Genomic DNA, 15,897 nt, shown 5'->3' on the forward strand with positions numbered 1-15,897 from the left:
GGCAATTTTGGAAAAAAAATCATTTGGGATCAAGCAAAATATTTTGTTATATCTGAATCTAAATGTTTCATTTGGACATTCAGCATTTTTAAACATTTTAATTTATTTTTTTTGAACTAAAAGTTAAAGGAAATTTCTAAACAGTCAAAGTACAAATTGGGAAATGTTTGATTCAGAAATTTTTGAAACAAAATGTTTTGGTTTTTTTGACATTTTTTGGGGGAGAGGGGGTGTTATTTTTTGACTGAAACATTTCAGCAAAATTGACACATGATCATCTTCTATGAAATGATAGCCAGTTACTGCTGGTGGGTCCACAAGTGGCCAATAAGACCAATCCGGATTATTGAGTCAGGCTGCCACATATTCTTTCCTCCTTTCCCATTTCTCTGTTTCCTGGTGTCTTAGTTGGGTCTTGAAATGCTGGGATCCTTCCCACAAGGTCCTTCTCCATTTTAGTGGGTGGAGGGCTTGGGTTTCCCATATGTCCTCAATGACAGAGCAGGCAGGCAAAGAGGCAGGTTCTCTCAATGGCTGAGAAGACAGATGAAGGCTACAGCAGGATGGCGATCTCCTGATTTCCTGGTGTTTGGATGAAGACCCTTATCCTGCCAAGCATTGTGTGGACACTGGTGTGGTGCCCTCTGATGTATTAGGGTGCCAACCATTACCTTCTACATGTTGGTTTGATCAAAACATCTCTATCCATCATGATGTCATCCTGACCTTATCCTTCAGATGACTTGGCATGTTCCTGTTCTCTTTGGGAAATGTGTTTGGTATCAAGGTGTTTTGGTACCACCTTTCTGGCATGTGTTTGCGTATATTTTCTTGTGCCTAACTCTACTCTTCTTACATGTTCCATTTTATGCATCTGATGAAGTGGGCTGTAGCCCACAAAAGCTTATGCTCAAATAAATGTGTTAGGCTCTAAGGTGCCACAAGGACTCCTGTTCTTTTTATGGATACAGACTAACACGGCTGCTACTCTGAACCCTCTACTTAGGAATGTGTGTTCTTGAAATATCAGCCCTGTTCTTGCCAGAGTCTGTGAGCAGGGCCTGTCTCTTGCTCACAATGTAACTTTGCTTTATATCAGCAAAGTTTTGACTACTTGAGCCCAGGTCTCAGGCCTCATATCAGGCCTCTGATACATGGGCTTATGTTTCAGGCCCTTTTCTTACTACAGCGCACACCTGTAGTATTCCATATTCACCTCCATGTCCAAGTCCTGTGGCGATCGGCGATGGAGCGGGACAGCAATGACTGGAAACTCCTAGTCACCAACCGACATGCAGGCAGCAGCTGTCAGAGGGCCATTCTCGCATTTGGAGAGAGACAGGCCTGCAACTCGGCAGCCACAAATGCGACAGAGCAGCTGTTTTTAGGGCCCACTCCACTCCCTTGCATGGGGTGTGGAGGGGGGGTGGGGAGGTGCCACGAGCAGGACATGGGCAGTCTGACTTAGTGCTCAAAGCAGGAGTTGGGAAATCAGGCCAGGCTACATACCGGAAGATCAGAGTCTGAGACAGGCCCGAGGGCAAACCCAGAGTTGAGCGATGGGAGGCAGGATCCGGTTACCAGGAGATCAGAGGTAGGAGCCAAACTTGAGAGCAGAACCAGGGATCAACACACAGAGTCAGACCGAGTCAGAGTACCAGGAAGAGGAAGAGGATGAGGAAGGCACACACTCCAGAACAGGGCGGAAGGTTCAGGGAGTCGCTTTCGGCAATACAGAAAGTGCCGTTCCAAGGGCTAATTCCTTCCAGGTTCCCCTGCAGAGGACAGAGGCAGGAACAAAGGCTGGCTTGCTTCCGCAACTCCCTGGGATCCAACCTGCTTGTGCCAGGTGTATGAGTGTGAAGGGAGTTACCTGCATGCCGACATGTGGGCAGCTCCCCAGATATGGCAATCACGTTGACTCACGGGACAGCCCATTTCCCCGGCATAAAAAATGGCCCATCCCAGAGGATCCTGTTTTGACCAAGACACAACCGTGCCAGGAGCTACAGGTGAAGCAGGGCCAATTCAGCCCCTGTGGTCGGGATGCCTGGCTGGGGGGGGTCAGGGCGCTGGGGTGGAAAGGAGATAACTGTGGCTTGGAGAGCAACATAGGGTGGTGTTTTGGGGCATCTTGCAGTTATTGGGATGATTATGGGCTGCCAGTGGGATTACTCTGTTTTGGGGGTATTGACGGGATGGAATGGGGATTCTGCTCTGTTATTGGGGGTGATTATGGAGTGTGAGGTGGCATTCTCTTTATTGGGGGTGATTATGGGATACAAGAGAGAATTTCTTTGTTATTGGGGGTGATTATGGGGTACGAGAAGGCAATTCTCTGTTATTGGGGGTGATTATGAGATATGAGGGGGCACTGCTCCGTTAATGGAGATGATTATGGGGTGGAATGGGACACTAAATGAAGATGGATGGCTTAGCGATTGGCTGCTCAGCTTGTACTTGGAAGACATAGCTTCTAATCTCTGGTCTGACGCTCCATCCCTGTAGGACCTTGGCCCAATCACTTAGCCTCTCTGTGCCTCAGTTCCCTCATCTCTACAATGGGGATTGTAGCCCTGCCCTGCCTCATCAAGGAATTGTGGGGATAAATAGAATAAAGATTGGGAGGTGCTCGGGTACTGCTATAATGGAGGCCAGATATCACCTGAGATCTATTAATTTCTCTGTTATTAAGCTGGTCATCGGGGTTACTCCCTCTTTTGTTATTGGGGTGACATGTTAGAAGGGGAACGAGTGGCAGTGGGGTGGCTCGGGCCAGCTCATGGAAATCTTTCTCATCTGGCTTGACTTTTAGTTTCTCTCACCATCCTCACCAACAGATCAGATCTTTTCATGGAACATGCCCCTGGGGGCAACTGGGACCGGGTGGACGTGGAAGATGGAGCTGAGTTGGGGGACACTGGGCCCCCATTGCCAACAGATGATTACAGTGTGTTTCCCCTCCCCATCTCGGGCAGTGCTGTCATCTCCTGCTACAGGCAGGGCAGCCGAGGTGCGGAGAAACCGCTTGCTCATGGGAGCCTGTGGAAGAAGAGGGACTCAAGTGCGGCTTTCCTGAATCCTAAGCGTGCACCTTCCCTGCGAAGCATCCATCCTCCTCAAGATGCCCATGGCCAACAATTCCCTTTTGATCTCTTTTCCTGCAGTAAAGCCAGTGACTTCGCCAACCGTATCCATTGCCACAACCTCCATGGAGCTGCTGATCATCGCGATGCTGATAGTCGGAGCAGCCGCAGGTAGGAAAAAGAGTCAAGCAAGAAGCCAAAGTTGGGTTGGGTGAGAAGGTTCTGCAGTTTCACCACAGGCCCTTCCAGGAATGTCTCAGAGACGTTGCTTAAGACAGGTTCCTGCTCAGGAAGAGTGAAGTTCCCAGAACTCCCATGATCAGTTCAAAAGTTGCAAAAGGGACTTCAGGCCTCATCTCTGATTATTCTTTATTGTTTGTAGAGCAGGCAGGGAGCCACGATTTCACAATCTGTTTGCGTGCCAAATCAGGACAAAAGGAAAGGGTGGGTGGTGAAGCACTGGAATGGGTTACCTAGGGAGGTGGTGGAATCTCCATCCTTAGATGTTTTTAAGGTCAGGCTTGACAAAGCCTTGGACTAGATGACCTTCTGAGGTCCCTTCCAACCCTGATACTCTATGATTCTATGAAATTTGAAATTTCCCACAAAATGAAATATTTTTTGGGAAAAAATAAATCTGCTTCACTGAGATTTCAATGTCTTTTGAGTTTAAAACATATATAAAATATATAACTTTTAGAGAGCATAATTTCTAATCCAATGTTAATTATTTTAAGAAAAAAGATAAAACAAAAAATTATTTAAAAAAACAACAAATCAAAACGGCCCTTTCTGATAATGTCCAATGCTCTGGTCAGACTGCCTATCTCATGAAGCACCATGCACCTTTTGATGAGAAGTTAGTGCATCATGGGAGTCCCTGGCTGTGAGCATCATGGGAAATGTAGTTTGATTGTGGAGCCCAGCCCATAGAGGAGACTGCTTCATTTTGATCTTTTTTTAAAATGAATTTGCATCACAAACAACACATTCCTGTGGAAATTTTAAATTTTGACAAAATGCCATTTTCCGATGGGAAAATGTTCCATCTGAAAAAGTTTGATAGCTTTAATTATTTGTATTGTGGTAAAGCCTAGAAACCCCAGTCACTGACATTATTCTTGGTCTTGAAGCTTCTCCCACTGTGTCTATAGATCATTCATGATAAAAAAAAACCCATTTCAAAGCTGAGTGCCATCTCAAATCCCAGCACTCGCTCTTCAGAATTATGATGCCACCACTGCATTCGCTTCAGGAAGTCAAATAATTGTGGGATGATGATGCTTTGTCCAAATCTGAAATGAGATCCATCAAGACCAGGATCCAGAAACCAGCTGCAAAGTTGACCTCCATATCAACCTACTCAGATGGTGTGTCATCATGTATGTGGGACATCTGAGAGATGCAACTGCAGAGGAAAAGATACTGGAGTCAATGATACATGCTGTATATCCTGGATGGGAAATGCATTTCATGCCTAAACACTGTGCTGTAGAATCCTGCGGTGGTGGATAATATTCTCTTCAAAGAGAAGTGTGTTAAGCTTCCATTTATCTTCAGGGGGAAAAACAGGATCTTAAAGTTTATTCATGAAGGACATATTGGCATGGGAAAATCCCATGGGAAGAAAATCTAAGGGAAGAAGGAGTTCAGGAGAACTGGCAGTTTCTCAAGGAGACAATATTGAAGACACAGCTGCAAATTATCTGGATGAGAAGAAATGATAGGAAGAATAGCAAGAGGCCAATAGGGCTCCATCAGGAGCAATTTAAGGACCTGAAAATCAAAAAGTGGAAATCCAGACAAATTGCTAAGAAGGAGAACGAAAGAATAGCCACAAGCATGAAGGGACAAAATCAGAAGATCTAAGGCACAACATGAGTTAGCAAGGGATATAAAAAGCAATAAGAAGAGCTTCTTTAAATACATTAGGAGCAAGAGAAAGACCAAGGAAAGTGGAGGTCCTCTACTTGGCAGGGAAAGAGAGCTAATAACGATGACATCAAGAAGGATGAGCTGTTTAATGCCTATTTTGCTTCAGTCTTCACTTAAAAGGTTAATGGTGTTCAGATAGTCAACACAATTAATATTAACAACCAGGGGAAGGAAGTCAAGCCGAAACATGGACAGAACGAGTTAAAGAATATTTAGCTAAGTTAGATGTATTCAAGTCACCAGGGCCTGATGAAATTTGTCCTGGGGTCTTTAAGGAATGAGCTGAAGCAATCTCAGAACCATTAGCAATGATCTTTGAGAACTTCTGGAAGACAGGTGAGGTCCCAGGAGACTGGAGAAGGGCAAACATAATTCCTTTTTTTAAAAAGAGGAACAAAGAGGACCCGGGGAATTACAGACCAGGCAGCCTCACTTCAATGGTCTAGATGAAATTACTAGAAGGTGGCTGCACAACTGGTTGAAAGACCGTACTCAAAGAGTAGTTATCAATGGTTCACTGTCAAACTGGGTGGGTGTATCTAGCCATGTCCCACGGGGCTCAGTCCTGGGTCTGGTACTATTCAATATTTTCATTAATGACTTGGATAATGGAGTGGAGAGTATGCTGATAAAATGTGTGGCTGATACCATGCTGGGTGGGGCTGCAAGAACTTTGGAGGGCAGGATTCAATTTCAAAATGACCTCAACGAATTAGAGAATTGGTCTGAACTCATCGAGATGAAATTCTGTAAAGACAACTGCAAAGTACTTCACTTCAGAAGGAAAAATCAAATGCACAACTACAAAATGGGGAATAACTGGCTAGGTGGCAGCACTGCTGAAAAGGATCTGAGGGGAAAGAGGATCCCAAATGGAATATGAGCCAACACTGTGATGCAGATCTGAACAAGGCTAATATCATTCTGGGGTGTATTAACAGAAGTGTCATATGAAAGAAACAGGAGGTAATTGTCCTGCTCTACTCAGCACGGTGAGACCTCGGCTGCAGAATTGTGTCCAAGTGGAAAGAGTCCAGAGGAGACCAGCAAAAATGATCAGAGGTTTAGAAAACGCTCCTTGTGAGGAAAGGTTACAACAACGAGGAGTGTTTAGTCTTGAGAAAAGACGATTGACAGGGAACCTGAGAGCAGTCTTCACACATGTTCAGGGCTGTTATAAAGAGGCTGATAATCAATTATTCCCCATGTCCGCTGAAGGTAGGATAAGAAGCAATGGGTCAATCTGCAGCAAGGCAGATTTAGGGTAGATATTAGGGAACACTTTCTAACTCTCGGGATAGTTAAACTCTGGCATCGGCTTCCAAGGCAGCTTGTGGACGTCCCATCATTGCAGATGTCATGGTATAAACCCCCACTCTGAACCTTAGCGTCCCAAAGATGGGGTACCAGCATGAATTCCTCTAAGCTCAATTATCAGCTTAGAACCTGTAGCGCTGCCATCAACCAGGAATTACAGTGCCTGGTACACTCTGGTCCCCCCAAAACCTTGCCCGGGGACCCCCAAGACCCAGACCCTCTGGATCTTAACACAAGGAAAGTAAACCCTTTCCCTCACCGTTGCCTCTCCCAGGCTTCCCCTCCCTGGGTTACCCTGGAAGATCACTGTGATTCAAACTCCTTAAATCTTAAAACAGAGAAGAAAATGCATCTTCCCCCCTCCTTCTCTCTTCCCCTTCCAGATTCTCCCTGAGAGAGACAGTAATCCTAACACAGAGAGAAATTAGCCTCTCTCTCCTCCTTCCCTCCTTTCTCCCCACCAATTCCCTGGTGAATCCAGACCCCGTCCCCTGGGGTCTCACACCAGAATAAAAAAACAATCAGGTTCTTAAACAAGAAACTTTTAATTAAAGAGAGAAAAACAGGAAAAATTCTTTGTAAATTTAAAATGGAATGGGTACAGGTTCTTTCAGCTATAGACACTGGGAACACCCTCCCTGCCTAAGTATTCAAGTACAAATTAAAATCCTTCCAGCCAAATACACATTTGCAAATAAAGAAAACAAACATAAGCCTAACTCGCCTTATCTACCTAGTACCCACTATTCTGAATCTATAAGAACCTGTATCAGGGAGATTGGAGAGAAACCTGGTTGCACGTCTGGTCCCTCTGAGCCCCCCGAGTGAACAACAACCAAACACTAACAGCACACACACAAACTAGCAGCGCACACACAAACTTCCCTCCCTCAAGATTTGAAAGTATCCTGTCCCTTGGTTGGTCCTCTGGTCAGATGACAGCCAGGCTCACTGTTCTTGTTAACCCTTTCCAGGCAAAAGAGATATGAAGCACTTTTGTTCTATTAACTCTTACTTATCTGTTTATGACAGCAGGTTTTTAAGACCAGGTTGGACAAACATCTGTCAGGGATGGTCTAGATTTTTGGGGGGGTCCTGCCTTAGCACGGGGGGCTGGACTTGATGATCTCCTGAGGCCCCTTCCAACCCCATATATCTATGACGCTATGATTTTGTCAAAAGCAAAAAGTTCTTCTGATCAACCTGAAATGGATTCCCCCCCACACACAACCCTGAATTTATTTCATGGGAAATTTGCAGGGGGGAGGGGGATTGCTTCCGCTCCGTAACAGAACACGGACTAAAAAAATGAAGTTGTGGGATTTCCTGCAACATAAAAAAACTGCGTCCTTCCTGGTTCCAGCCCTGATCCCTGTTAGAAGAGATGAACGTAAGATCATAGGGCTGGAAGGGGCCTCCTGGGGCATCATGTTCGGTCCGTGCTATCATGGGCAACTCAAGTCATAGAAACGTATTGAGCTCCATCTGCAAACTAATGAGGTTTTTTGCCCACCGGCTCCTGTTCCACAACCTCTCTCCTCCGATAGTTAGTAACCTTCTTCTAAGTCTCAGCCTAGACCTTATCCACAGCCACTTTATCCTCATTTGTTCTTGTGCCAACGCTGGTCTCTAGCTCTTCTCACTCCCCGGTATTTCCCCCATCCTCTCCCCCTCACACTCTGCATTTAGGGAGAACAATCAGATCCCCTCTCAGCCTTCCTTTTAGGTTAAACCAGCCGAGCTCTTTCTGTCTCCCCTTGTAAAATTTGCCCTTCATTCCCCTGATCACCCTAGTCCCCTTCTTTTCATGAGTTCCAGTTGGAATACCTCTTTCTGGAACATGGGTGACAGGAATTGGAGGTTTTCCCAGTGGCATTAATGCCTCCCTGTCCCTACTGGAAATACCTCGCCTGGTACAACCTCAGGTCGCCTTCTGCTTTTGCATGGCCCCGTGGGAGCAGCAGCTCATGGTCATCCTGCCACTGGCCAATCTGCACAGACATAACTGATGCTTGCCCCTTCCCCCGCCCTGCTTCCAGCTGATGTTTGCCACTTTCCATTGCAGACTCAGACACAGAGGGACACCGGATCATTGGGGGGAGAAACTGCCTCTTCGGCTCGCGGCCCTACCAGGTGGCTCTCCTGAGGAACGGCCGCATCTACTGTGGCGGGAGCCTGATAGCCCCGAAGTGGGTGCTAACTGCTGCGCACTGCAGCAGACGGATCAGGTAAGTCAGTGCGGGGGTGGAGAGAGAGAGGAAGATGCATGGGAGTAACCCACGTCCCCAGTCCTTATCTTCTCCCTTGGTGTCCCCCATCCATGCCCAGGTCTCCCTCTGCACCGTCTAAATCCCAGCCCCATCCTCCTCCATTTTTTTCCAGCCCTCAAATCATTTTTGTGGTTCTTGTCTGCACCCTCTGCAGTTTTCCAGCATCCTCGTACAGATGTGCCTCGGCACGCCAGTATCGGTCTCCCCAGTGGCGTGTGCAGAGGGAAACTCACCCCGGGCTCGCCAGCATCAGCCCCTTTAGCATCCCACTGGCAGTTCATGTGCAGGTGCTCTAGGAGCTGATGGAATGGAGCGGAGCTCCAGGAAATATTTTCCCTTGACTCCAGCCTGATGCTGTTGATTCTCAACCCGGGGTGTGTGTGTGAGTGTGTGGTCTGCTGCTCCCTGCTGGTTTTAGGGCATCAGTGGGACCCCACTGCTGAAGCCCTGAGTCCTGGCACCTCCTGTAGGGCTGAAGCCCCAAGTCCCCCTGCTCAGCAGCTGAAGCCCAGAGCCAGAATGGAGGAAGGATGTGGGGACCTCTGGGAAATACTTGATGAGAATATAAGCCCTGAAACAAACACCTGGCATTCTGCAAAGTGGGAGTGCCAGAAGAATTGGAACCAATTAAGGCTGCCTTTTTAGAGCTCTGTAATTACTGCAAGGCCTGCAGATAGATGTGTCCTTCCCCGCCCCTCGCTTTTCTCCCAACTCTCTATTAGGACGAAGCTGGTATCTTTGTTCTATTTGGAAAAACTAATGAAAATATATAAATAGTACGTTAAAAATCACAATGTCTCATGTTGACATTTTTCAAAAGTTTCCATTTTTCCATTCAAGACTTTTTCTTTCAAAGTGCCCTGTTAAGTTGATTGTCAGAAACATTTTGTGATGACTGAACTGAACTTTTCTTCCCTAACTTTACGATTCAGTGGAAAGTTTGAAACTCTTTGACCCAGGTTTACTCTTTGCAATTCTCAGTGCTCTGTATGTTGGTTTTAACTTGGCACGAGCGAGCCGCAGTAACCTGGGACAAGGCAAAAGTAAAAATAAACATGTTAAGTGGGTCCCAAAAGTAGAGTGAGCAGATAGCACACGTGAAAAACTGGGACAGTGTTTTTCATTGAGTGGGGTATGGTGGCATATATAAGACTAAACCCCTAGTATTGTGACAAACCCGATATTGGGATGTCTGGCCCTCCTACCCAAAAGCCAAGGACAAGGAATTCATGAATTTTGGTGAAAACTGCAGCTTTCATAACAAACTATCCCACAAATCTGGGGCAATTTCACCAGTTTTCATCCAGTGTGTAAAACAAAGGGCAAGAAACAATAGTGTGAGCAACAATAGCTCAGAATGTGTGGAAGGTGGCTATGCAGACAGAGAGAAAATTAACAAAATATGCTGTGTACATGTGGCATGAGAACAAAGCATGATATGTACAGCAATTGGGCTTGAAAATAACTGGACCAACCAAAAAGTGCGTGTAAAATGGATGGTGTATGTGTCAGAATAGGGTTAAACTTGTATATAAAGTAACCAATACTTTGTGACATGTTCCATACCTACCCTTTACAGGTGACTCTGACCAATTCTGTGCAGTCTAAGTGTATGCCTAGAAAAACACAAGAAAGGAAGAGATTGGAGTCAAACTGAGTTCCTGAAGAATTAAGCTGACAAGGTCTCAGAGGCTACTCCAGCATCAAAAATCCACTGTTGGCCTGTCAGGGTTCTCTCCCCACTCTGAACTCTGGGGTACAGATGTGGGGACCCACGTGAAAAACCCCCTAAGCTTATATTCCACCAGCTTAGGTTAAAAACTTCCCCAAGGCACAAATTCCTTGCCCTGGGATGGTATTGCTAACACCACCAAGTGATTCAGGAAAAAGACCACTTGGAGTTCCCGTTTCCCCCAAAATATTCCCTCCAAGCCCCTTCACCTCCTTTCCTGGGGAAGCTTGACAATAATATACCAACCAAATAGGTAACCAAGGTGAGCATAGATCAGACCCTTGGGTTTTTAGGCCACTAAAAACCCAATCAGATTCTTAAAAACAGAGCTTTATTATAAAGAAAAAAGTAAAAGAAGCACCTCTGTAAAATCAGGATAGCGGGTAATTTTACAGGGTAGTAAGATTTAAAACATAAAGGATTCCCCTCTAGGCAAAACTTCACAGTTACAAAAAAAAAAAAACACAGAAATAAACCTCCGTCTTAGCACAGGGAAAATTCACAAGCTAAAACAAAAGATAATCTAATGCATTTCCTTGCTATTACTTACTATTTCTGTAAAATTAAATATATCATTTCAGGAGGAGCTGGATTACTTACTTGGTCTCTCTCTTTGTCTCAGAGAGAAAAACACAGAGCACAAAGCAAAAACCTTCCCCCACGGATTTGAAAGTATCTTCTCCCCTTATTGGTCCTTTTGGTCAGGTGCCAACCAGTTATTTGAGCTGCTTAACCCTTTACAGGTAAAGGAGGATTTATGCTACCCTTAGCTGTATGTTCATGACATGGCCCAGCTGTACTTGCTTGTCTGCGATGGCCTTTGAATAGCCCCCCATTGATCTCTTCCTTTGTCCTCTCTCCATGCAGCACTGTTCGGGTGCATCTGGGGGATTATAATCTACAGGTGAAAGAAGGCACAGAACAGATACGAAGAATCCATAACTTCTTCATGCACCCTGGGTATAACCTCCGTCCTCGTGACAACGACTTCATGCTTCTGGAGTTGGATAAGCCCGCTCGACTCAACAGCTACGTGAACACAATCAACCTGGCTACCTGTTGTCCCTCTCCTGGAACACGATGCAGTGTGTCAGGATGGGGCACCCAAAAGTCCCCCCAAAGTATGGCGTGCTGAGTGTGGAGGGGAGCAGTTGAGCTTGGGCTAAGCTTTGGCAGGGGGTGGAAGCTCTTTAAGGAGACCTTGTTAATGGGCTCACAAGGGTCTTTGGCTTTTCCTGGGGGAAACAATTTTTAATTAAAAACGTAGCTTTGACAACACCAAAGTGTCCCACAAATTAGGAGCATTTTCATTCATTTCAGAGAAAAATATTTCAAAAAAAGTGAAATCTTTGCATTTTGAAAACACTGGGACACAATGGCTTAATATTTTTCTCTATTTGAAATGTCTCCTTTTGAAATTTCCTTTCCTTTTTTTTTCAAAACAAGTTTAAAATGTTACAGACGTGCCTCAAATCACAATGAAATATTATAAGATCACATAAAATACTGGATCTAAATAAAACAGTTTGTTTGACCTGAAATGAGGGCTGTTTTCTGGTTTTTCTGTTCCTCAAAAATTTCCTTTTTTGGAATATGATTGTGGCCAGATCCCAGCTGGGGTCAATGGGCCGCAGCTCCATTGGAGTCAATGGGGCAGATCCCAGCTGGGGTCAATGGGCCGTAGCTCCATTGGCGTTAATGGGACCAGATCCCAGCTGGGGTCAATGGGCCGCAGCTCCACTGGAGTCAATGGGCCAGATCCCAGCTGGGGTCAATGGGCCGTAGCTCCATTGGAGTCAATGGGGCAGATCCCAGCTGGGGTCAATGGGCCGTAGCTCCATTGGCGTTAATGGGACCAGATCCCAGCTGGGGTCAATGGGCCGTAGCTCCATTGGCATCAATGGGACCAGATCCCAGCTGGGGTCAATCGCCTGTAGCTCCATTGGCGTCAATGGGGCCAGATCCCAGCTGGGGTCAATGGGCCATAGCTCCATTGGAGTCAATGGGCCAGATCCCAGCTGGGGTTAATCGGCTGTAACTCCATTGGAGTCAATGGGCCAGATCCCTGCTGGGGTCAATGGGCCATAGCTCCATTGGAGTCAATGGGGCCAGTTGAGGGTCCTACACTAAGTTTTTTTCTCTTGTACCTTGTTCCCTGCTCATGATCTCCTGTTTTTGTGTCATTGCCCAGGGCAGTTCCCAGCCATCATGCAGTGTGCAGATGTCTATAGCGTCAGCCAGGCCAGGTGCCAGGCCAGTTACAGGGGCAGGATCACGGACAACATGCTATGCGCTGGTGTGGAACAGGGCGGCATAGGCACATGCCAGGTAAGGGGTCATCCCAGAGAGTGGGGTAGGTGCCGGGTGTCGAAGCTCACACAGCTCAATACTCATTATCCCCTACGACCTGCAAACCCTTCTCAGCCTGCTACTGAGGGGCCGTCGTCACTCAGCCTCTGCCCCCAGCCAGCCTTCGTGCCCTGTGGAAGAGCAGCCGATCTGCCTTCCAGCCGCACGGAGCCCTAAGTGCTGAGCTTCATCCAGCACCTGGGCCTGACAAAGGTGCTCAACACCCCTAGTTTTAGCACCTCTGGACCTGATCCCCAGCTCTAGTGTAGGAAGCTTGGACCACCTGAACCCATTTCTGCTCTTTAAACCCTTTGTGTGTGTTTGTGTGTGTGTGTGAGTGTGTGTGTGTCCCTGATGCCCACTGCTGGAGGGGATGAACCCTGTGTGTGTGTGTGTTGTGTGTTTATGGGTGTGTCCTTGTTGCCCCATGCTGGAGGGGATGAGTCCCGCTGTGTGTGTGTGTGTGTGTATGTGTGTCGCTGATGCCCGCAGCTGGAGGGGATGAGCCCTGCTCTCTGTGTGTGCACACATAGGGCATGGCTGTGTTTTGCTAATGGTTCTGTGTTGTCTCTCACTGCAGGGCGATTCAGGAGGCCCACTGGTCTGCCATGGGAAGCTGCAGGGTGTGGTCTCCTGGGGGAAGTCTGTCTGTGCCCTGCCTGGACAGCCCGGGGTCTATGCCAATGTCTGCAAAGCTGCTCAGTGGGTGAGGAGCACCATAAGGAGGAGGCTCACCAGATCAGACAGAGATCATAGGGTTTCTCACCTGCCACAATAACCCACCAAACACATGCCCCAGCCACACCTCTCCTTATCTCACTGCAGCACCTGGGGGATGCTGAATGGGGTAGGGGGAGATGGCCTGGGTGCGAATGGGATGGGGGAGCCGTAGTCCACAGCAGCCAATTGTTATGAGCCAGGCCTGACAAAATTCTGAGATTGGGTTAAAAATGTGTGACTGGTTTAAAAGGCATGAATCAGTGTGAAGATTGTGAGATTGCTTTAAAAATCATGAGATCAGCTTGAAATTCAAAAGATTGCTTTAAAAAATCACGAGATTGGTTTAAGATGGAGAGATTGGCTTAACAGTCATGAATCAGCCTGAAATTCACAGGACTGCTTCAAAAATCGAGATGTTGACTTTAAAAATCATGAGATTTGGCTTAGAATGATGGGATCAGCTTGAAAGCCATGAGAGTGCTTTTGAAACCATGAGATTGCTTTCACAATCATGAAATCAGCCTGACGATTGTGAGATGGGTTTAAAAATCATAAGACTGGATTAAAAATTATGAGACGGGTTTTAAAATGCCATAAATAGCACATAGATATTTGATTTGGTCTCTTGCATTGGTACGGTTGGCATAAGCGGCTATAACTGCTCTGATGTCACGAAATCTGACGTCTCATGGAGGTCAAGCTTCATTGTACAGTACTACAGCAACATAGCTAGAGCAATGGAGCGCCTGTAGTATAGACAAGCTCCGGGAGTTCATGCTCAGCTGATTATCCACCGCAACCCCCAAATCTTTCTGACAGTCACCACTTCTCCAGGTAGAGTCCGCCATCCTCTAAGTCTGGCAGACATGCTATGTTCCTGGATGCATGCATTTATATGCAACCATTTACATCCCCATGGAGACTCAGTGACCCAAATCTCACATGATTTTATGACATGTCTTGAGGGTGGGTTTGTTTCTTAAAGCCTCAAGCTCCTGGAGTCATGTGATTCCATGAGAATCTAAGCTTTTGTCGAAAAAAGTCACTTTTTGTAGACTTGGGGTTTGGGGAAAGAAAGCTGGGAAACTGACCCTTAGAGGCTCAAAAAAACTGTGAATAAACAAACCCTAGTAGTTTGGGGGTTGTTTTTCTTTTTACATCTTCTGATTTTTATGCCAATCTCACAATTTTGGTTGGGCCTAGACTTGTAAATTTTGAACACTTGGGGTAAGAGATACTAGCAACCCTTGACAACGGGTGGAAGAAGAACAGGCTGACCCCATAGTAGAAGCTGTTACAGAGGAGAGAATGACAAAGAGAGAGGCAGCTTGTGCTCATAAGCCAGAGCTGAGACTCCCATTCCATGGGAAATTCAGATATTTTGGAGTGGGGGGAAGAATCCATTGTGAACAGGTATACAAAGCTTAAATTTCTTAATGTCTGATGCAGCAAAAATGCCAAAAGAATTGTTTTGCTCATGTTCAAAAGTTATGTTTTTGTAATAAAATCATGTCATTCTTATAATCCTGCATGAAATGATAGACAGTTACTACTGGTGTGGGTCTGCAGGTGGCCAGTAAAACCAATCTGGGATCCACAGATCTTATCACATTGGGGCAGATGGCTCCCAGTGGAAGAGGTGGATCCAGATTATTGAATCAGGCTGCACAGCGTTCTTTCCTTGTTTCCCATTTCTCCATGTCCTGTCGTCTTCGTTGAGCCTCGTAATGCTGGGATCCTTCCCAGAAGGTCCTTCTCCATTTCAGGCGCTGGAGGGCTTGGGTTTCCCATAACGCCCCAGTGGCAGAGCAGGCGGACAAAGAGACAATTTCTCTCAATGTCTGTGAAGGTGGATGAAGGCTGCAGCACAATGCAGATCTCCAATCACTTCGGTTTCCTGGTGTTTGGATGAAGAGCCTAATCCTGCCAAGCACCACGTGGACTCTGGTGTGAAATGGCATCTCCACGCAGGGGCACTGGAACAGGCAGGGTCAAGAAGCCATGGCCTTCCCACTTTTTACTGGCCATGAGGGCGAACAAGAGGGGGTGGAGGTGGAGAGGTGCGTGCGGGGGGCAGGGTGTTGGGGAGAAGAGGCGGTGCGAGGGCAGGGCCTCAGGGGGGAATGAGCACCACGAGACCTCAGGGGGAAGGGTGGTGTGGGGGCAGGGGCTCAGGGGAAAGGCCAGCGTGAGGATGGGACCATGGTTCACGCACCAGTGGCCTTCCCGCTTTTTAGAGCTTCTGTTGCCCCAGTCTCCACATTCAAAGAAATCACGCACTGGTGTCTTCCATACTCTCATCATTGTCCAGATGCTGATTAAGGTCTCCTGGGGCCCTGGGTGGAACAAGTGAGGGGGCCCCGGGTCCAGGAAGTTGTCCCCACCCCACCTCTTCTGCCTATGGCCCTGCCCATGGCCCCACCCTCTTCTGCCCCTTTCCCATCTGCCCGCTCCTATTCTGCCCACAGCCCTGACCCATTACGCCCCT

General features: G+C 46.9%; 1 protein-coding gene across 1 annotated transcript; it reads left to right on the forward strand.

Moving 5' to 3' along the window:
• The first annotated feature begins 1,246 nt into the window (after window positions 1-1,246).
• On the forward strand, window positions 1,247-14,862 carry LOC127038377 (trypsin-3-like). Its single transcript, XM_050930955.1, has 7 exons — window positions 1,247-1,307; window positions 2,816-3,064; window positions 3,168-3,257; window positions 8,404-8,566; window positions 11,208-11,461; window positions 12,532-12,668; window positions 13,270-14,862. Exons 1-7 carry the CDS (start codon window positions 1,247-1,249, stop codon window positions 13,465-13,467), a joined length of 1,152 nt encoding a protein of 383 aa, XP_050786912.1. The 3' UTR covers window positions 13,468-14,862.
• Window positions 14,863-15,897: the final 1,035 nt, after the last annotated feature.

The sequence above is a fragment of the Gopherus flavomarginatus genome, chromosome 20 (genome assembly GCF_025201925.1).
Source record: "Gopherus flavomarginatus isolate rGopFla2 chromosome 20, rGopFla2.mat.asm, whole genome shotgun sequence".
In the NCBI taxonomy this organism is placed as follows: Eukaryota; Metazoa; Chordata; order Testudines; family Testudinidae; genus Gopherus; species Gopherus flavomarginatus.